At 68.5% G+C, this 5,806-nt stretch overlaps 1 protein-coding gene across 1 annotated transcript; it reads left to right on the top strand.

Moving 5' to 3' along the window:
- The first annotated feature begins 642 nt into the window (after nt 1–642).
- GHDC (GH3 domain containing) lies at nt 643–4,411 on the top strand. The gene is made up of 8 exons (XM_054801403.1): nt 643–961; nt 1,055–1,185; nt 1,291–1,867; nt 2,115–2,298; nt 2,394–2,465; nt 2,593–2,726; nt 2,887–2,975; nt 3,314–4,411. The coding sequence occupies exons 1-8, from the start codon at nt 739–741 to the stop codon at nt 3,512–3,514; spliced, it is 1,611 nt and encodes a 536-aa protein (XP_054657378.1). The 5' UTR covers nt 643–738; the 3' UTR covers nt 3,515–4,411.
- Nucleotides 4,412–5,806: the final 1,395 nt, after the last annotated feature.

Here is a 5,806-nt window from a genome sequence, read left to right as displayed (position 1 = left end):
GCTCTGGGTTTCACGTGTGTCTTGCGGAGGACTCAGGTCCCTGCCCTGGTAAGTGGGGGGGGGGGGGAGAGGAGCCTGGGGGGCAGGGGCTGAGGGGGAGGCGGGTGGCCCCATGCCCCCCCATCCCTGGCCAAGGCACAGCAGGTGAGTGGGTGCCCCACGGCCAGGCCCAGGGTTGGGGTCTGTGTCCCCTCCCCGAGGGCCGAGGGGTGGGCAGGGGGCCAGGCCTCCACCCGCAGTCCCCCCCGGCAGCCGGCACAGGCACGAGTGGGGCAGCCTGGGGGGGGGGCTGGTGCTGATACCGGGGGACCAGAGTCTGGGGACGTTTTCTGGGGGAAAAACTAGAGCAAAACAGACAAATTGCACTACTTTTTTTTTTTAAAGAAGGAATTTTCTCTTGCCGCGGTGCGTAGAAGGGAGGGGTTTGCTCTTAGGTTTTCATTGCGATTTAATTCTCTGGGGGGCGGGGGGGGTGGCCGGGGCCGCGGCCGCGTTGTGTTTTTTGCAGAAAGTAGAAAATGAAAATAAAAATAAAGGCGGAGCTGACGGCGGGGGCGGTGCCGGTCGCGATCATTGCTCGTCATTTCTGCCGGAGGCGGAACAGCCCGGGGGGGGGGGGGGGGCAGGCCGGGCCCGGGGCCGGTGCCCGAGGCGGGGGACGAGGGGGGTCCCGGTGTCCGGGTCTCTGCTCGGGGGCGGCGGTCGGGCTGTGCCGGCAGCGGCGGTGCGGGCGCCGGGATGCTGCCCGCCGTGGCGGTGGCCGTGGCGGTGGCCGTGGCCGTGGTGGTGACCGTGGCCGTGGCGCTGCCCGCCGCCCCCGCGTTGCGGCACCGCCTGGCCCGGTCCGCGCTGCGCTGCGCCGCGGGCTGGTACCGGCGGCGGCTGGAGGTGCTGGGCAGCGAGGTGCGGCTCAGCCAGGAGCGGCGGCTGCGGCGGCTGCTGCCCCCCGGCACGGCCCGCGGTGAGAGGGGGCGGCGGAGCGACGGGTGGGGATGGGGATGGGGGGGTGTCCCGGGGGTCGCGCCCCCCGCTCATCCCCTGCCTCTCTCGGCAGACTCGGAAGCTTTCCGGGAGCGACACCCCCTGGGGCAGAGCTGCCCCGACGGGGTGTCGGAGGGTCAGGTCACTTCGCTGCACCCCTGGGCTCTGCTCCGCAGCTGCTGGGGCACCAACCCCCCTCTGCAGGTACGGGGGCAATGGGGCAGGGAGGGGAGCACAGGCACCCCATACGGGGAGGGTCGCGCTGCCGCCTTGGTCTGCCCCGCCTGACCCCTACCTCTCCCCGCGCAGGGGTCCCTGCTCTACCTGGATGCCCTCCGCACCACCTTCCCGCAGTCACTGGCCCCCCGGGGCACGGCTCTGCTTTCCTGGACGCCTGGCCACCCCTGCACCCCGGCGGGCTGGCCCCTGCCCACCCTGTACTGCACCCCGGCTGAGGCAGGTGCTCTGCCTTCGCGCGCTGCTGCTCTGCGGGTGCAGCTGCTCTTCGCCCTGCAGGCACGTGCTCTGCGCGTGTTGGAGGTCGGGCTGGCTGCTGAGCTGCACGACGCGCTGGCAGCCCTGCACACCGGCTGGCCCGCGCTGGCCCAGGACCTGGCGCTGGGCAGGCTGAGCCCCCAGCCCGGGCTGCCTGAGGATGCGCGGAGCCGGCTGCAGGCACTGCTGGTCCCCGATGCCACCAGAGCGGCTGAGGTCCAGGCAGAGTGCACCCATGGCTTTGAGGGCATTGTGCAGCGCCTGTGGCCGCAGCTGGAGGTGGTGGTGGTGGGAACGGCGTATGGAACAGAGCAGCTGTACTGCGATGCCCTCCGCAAGGGCGACTGCAAGGGGCTGCCGTTCTACTGCCCGTTCTACCGGACGGCGGGAGGTGAGTGTCCCCCGCGTGGGACTGTCACCAGGGCCTGCCCTGGGTGCACTCGGGAAACCGCTGCATTATGGCAACACAACCCTCCCCTGCCTCTCCAGATGTGGGTGCATCTCTGTGCCACATCCCCCCTTGGAGTGACCTGTCTGCTGTCCGAAAACAGCTCTGTCTCTTGGAGGGGGTTGAGGCTGCGTGGGCAGGGACGGGGGGAGTCTGGGGCTCATGCTGACACGCGCTGCCTTCTGCCCAGCCCTGCTCGGTGTGAACCTGTGGCCAGAGGAGCCAGCACCCCGATTCCTGCTGTGCCCTGACTGGGCTTTCTGCGAGTTTCTGCCCTGCCCAGCTGAGGAGGAGCCACGGACGGTGCTGCTGGGCGAGCTCTGGGAGGGACGCGAGTACGGGCTGGTCCTCACAGCCCGGCCCGGAGAGTACAGGTGCCTCCTCCCAGCTGCGGTGGTCCCGGGGGGCTGCCCACCCCAGCCCCACATGCCCAGCACTGGCCACTCTCACGTTCCCCCTGCCCACGCAGGTGCTGTGCCGGGGAGGTGCTGAGGGTGGCTGGCTTCCACAAGCAGTGTCCTGTGGTGGAGCCCATGCGCAGGTGAGGACACCCCTGTCCCTCACCTCGGGGGGCTGTGTGGGGGACCCTGTGCTGGGCAGGATCTGGATGGGATGGTGCCAGCAGCACCCCCGGCACAGGACGCCCACCTTGGCCCCCCACACCGCAGGGAGAGCCAGGTACTGAGTGTGCGGGGCGAGAGCATCTCCGAGGAACGGTTCTTCCAGAGCTTGTGCCGCGCCGTGGGCATGTGGCCGGGCGCTCGCCTGGTCGACTACGTCTGTGTGGAGAGCGCCCTGCTGGGTGAGTCCCCCCCCAGAGCTGCCTGAATCCCCCGAAAAGTGCAGCTGGTGGTGCCCAGGGCTCTGCCAGCCCTCCTGCATCCTGCTCGGCCCTGGGCTGCCTGGGCCTGGCAGGGCTGGGGGCTGCGGGTGGCTTTAACGTCATCACGGTGCTGCTGCAGGCGCCTCCTCGGGGGCCTGCGCCCCCCACTACGAGGTGTTCGTGGAGCTGCGGGGCCTGCGGGACCTGTCGGAGGGGCAGCGCTACAAGGTGAGGGGGACACGGGCTCTGCCCCAGGGCAGATCCTGCAGGCAGGCAGGCAGGCAGGTCTCCCTGCCTGCACCTTGCCAGCCGGGCAGGCGAGGCAGCGGGGTGGCCGCAGCCACGCGGTGGCGGTGCTGGCCTGGCAGCCTCAGCGCCTCCAGGATGCTTCGCTGCGGGGGGGGGGGGGGGATGGCCGGGGGGCACGGGTACAGCCTGGCCCTGCCCTGCCCGGGGGGGGGCTGCAGCCGCCGGCGGGCCCCGGGTGCTACGGGGGGGGGGTGATGGCTGCTCCACTGGGACAGCCGGTGTCAGACCAGCACGGGCAGCCTGCCCTCTCTCTGCAGCTGGACCAGTGTCTGCAGGAGGATTTCCCCATCTATAAGTCCTTCCGCTTCAAGGGCAGCATCGGGCCCCTGCGCCTGCACCTGGTGGGGGCCGGGGCCTTCTCCCGGCTGCGGGAGGCGCTGGGCTCCCCCGTCCCCATGCCCAGGGTCCTGCGGGAGGAGCGGCTGCTGCAGCTCATCCAGAACACTGTTATCTCCTAGGGCAGCCCGGGGGTCCTGCAGCCCTCCTGCCCCTGGGGTTCGCTTGGCGTGTGCCCTCAGAGGAGGGAGCGGACCCGAGTCCCTGGCAGGGGGTGTGAGGGCGAAAGTGCCCAGCCCTGGAGGGTTTGGCTGAGTTGAGCGGATGGAGCCAGCGAGCTCAACCGTTCCCCTGCTCCATGGTGCTGGCAGATGCCGGGCACTGGTGGGCACCCCACTTGGTGCTGCCCGCAGGGATGGAGCAGGACCTGCAGCACACGCCAGCCCTGGGCCCAGCCCCAGGCGGTCACCAGCAAACCTGGCCCTTTGCAGGGCTGTTCTGGGCGCAGGGTGGGACCGCGGGCGCTTGTGAGCGTCGCGGGGCCACCGGCGGCCATGGCTTGCCCCGCTCTGCTCAGTGCCTTGGCAGTCCCCGCCAGCAGCCACAGCGGTGTGGGTTCCCGTGCCTTTCCTGAGGGACTCCTCAGCCGTCACAGCCCGCAGCTGGTGCAGGGGAGACAGCAAAAACCTCCCTAGGAGCAGGAGGAGCAGTGGAGCCTCAGGCCTGTGTGGGAGCTGGGCTCATCCCTGTGCTGAGCTCTGAGGCCTTGAGGCATTTTGTCCCCTGGCAGGGACGCTGTGGGCAGGTACACCGCAGGCAGGGACACCGCAGGCAGGGCACGGGGTGGCCGGTGGTGACAGGTGCCAGCTGCTGTGGAGCAGCCCCTCTGCCAGGCTGCAGTGCACATCCGCTGGTTTGGGAGACAATAAGCTCCAGCAAGGGCTGCTTTTAACGTTTTAAAAAACAGAAGCAAAATAAAAGAGGATTATCTCTCAAAAATAAAGAAAGGGCATCGCTCTGGGATTGATTTTTTTTTTTGTACTATTATTTTTAATCCTCATTAAAGAGATTGCTTGATGGCAGCCCTGACTCTGTTCTGGTGATTGAGAAGTTGCTGTTGTTTCCTCTGGGGTCCTGGGGAAGGGGCAGCCATGAATATTTAACCAGTTCAGCGGCTGGCTGGGGCTCTGGGAGCATCAGGCTGTTTGTGACTTTGAGGCACAAATGTACCAGGCGGGAGGGACTAGTCCTTTCCCCTCCTGCTTGTTAAGATTTATTTCAAGGGCTAGTGAGCCGCGGTGCTTGGGGAACCTGCTGTGCAGGCAGCTGCTGCCGGGGTGGGGACAAGCCAGGCTGCTGGCAGAGGACAATGTCTTGAACAAGGTCCGCACAAAGCATCCCCTCGGCGCAGCCAAAACCTCCACCGGGGTTAAAAAATGGGGCTAAGGCCCCTTCCCCCCATCCCTGCTGGTAAAAAAGCCTGGAGCAAAATTCCCGCTGGAAGTAGGGGAGAAGTGGTGCCTGCACCTGGGGGGGAGGCATGCCTGGGGTGGCTGTGTAGCGAGGACACTGGTGCTGGGCCAGCCAGCATCGGGTGTGCCTGGCATCAGCGGGGTACGGGCTGGGGTTTAGTGGGGAGTGGGGTGCGTGGTGGCTGGATAAAGGCTGGGGTGGTGAAGCCGGGCTCCGGGGGGGTCCATGGGGGGGCTCACGGGCAGCCCTGCGCTGGCAGAGACCTGCACAACTGAATCCAGCCCAAAGACCCCAGAGGGGCTGCTGGTCCTGCTGCCTGTGCCACGCATGCCCTGCGGTCGCCTGCACCCAGGGCAAGCACAGCCCTTCCCAGAGGCCCGGCAGTGACCCGGTCCCACAGCAAAAGCCTCGAGCGCCCTGCCCGGGAGAGCTGTGCTGGCCCAGGGCTTCACCCGGCGGCAGCTGCTCAGCTCAGCGTGGCAGTGCCGGCTCTAGTTGCCCTCTGCCCCTGCCTGGGTGCTGACCCCGCTGGAGGCTGCAGGCTTGGCAAGGGGGTGCTCCGCTAGGTAGGGCTAGGCTGCAGGGTGCAGGCTCGGTTTGGGTGCTGGGCTGCAGGGTGCAAGGTAAATTTGGGTGCCAGGCTGCAGGGTGCGAGGTCGATTTGAGTGCCAGGCTGCAGGGTGCAGGGCTGTTTTGGGTGCCAGGCTGCAGGTACCAAGGTTGCAGGGCGTGGGCTGGGTTTGGGTGCCAGGCTGCAGGGTGCAGGCCCGTTTCGGGTACCAGGCTGCAGGGCGTGGGCTGGGTGGGGGTGCCCGGCTGCAAGATGCGGGCTTGGCCGGGGTCCCACCGGGATGGGGCGGCCGCCGGGCCCGGGCGCTGCGGCGCTGGGCGGAGGCCGGGGGGGGGGGGGGGGGGGGGGGGGGGCCCGGCGGCGGGAGGTGCCGGTACCCGGTGCCCGTCCCCGCTCCCCGCCGCTGCAGCCCGGGGCGGGGGGGCCGCGC

This window comes from Grus americana, chromosome 22, assembly GCF_028858705.1.
Source record: "Grus americana isolate bGruAme1 chromosome 22, bGruAme1.mat, whole genome shotgun sequence".
NCBI lineage: Eukaryota > Metazoa > Chordata > Aves > Gruiformes > Gruidae > Grus > Grus americana.
This window is presented reverse-complemented; position numbering and strand designations above follow the sequence as displayed.

Coding starts and splice junctions, on each gene's coding strand:
- GHDC (XM_054801403.1), top strand. CDS start 739: ATGCTGCCCGCCGTGGCGGTGGCCGTGGCGGTGGCCGTGGCCGTGGTG. Junction 1,186..1,290: donor GCACCAACCCCCCTCTGCAG/GTACGGGGGCAA, acceptor CTCCCCGCGCAG/GGGTCCCTGCTCTACCTGGA. Junction 2,976..3,313: donor CGGAGGGGCAGCGCTACAAG/GTGAGGGGGACA, acceptor CTCTCTCTGCAG/CTGGACCAGTGTCTGCAGGA.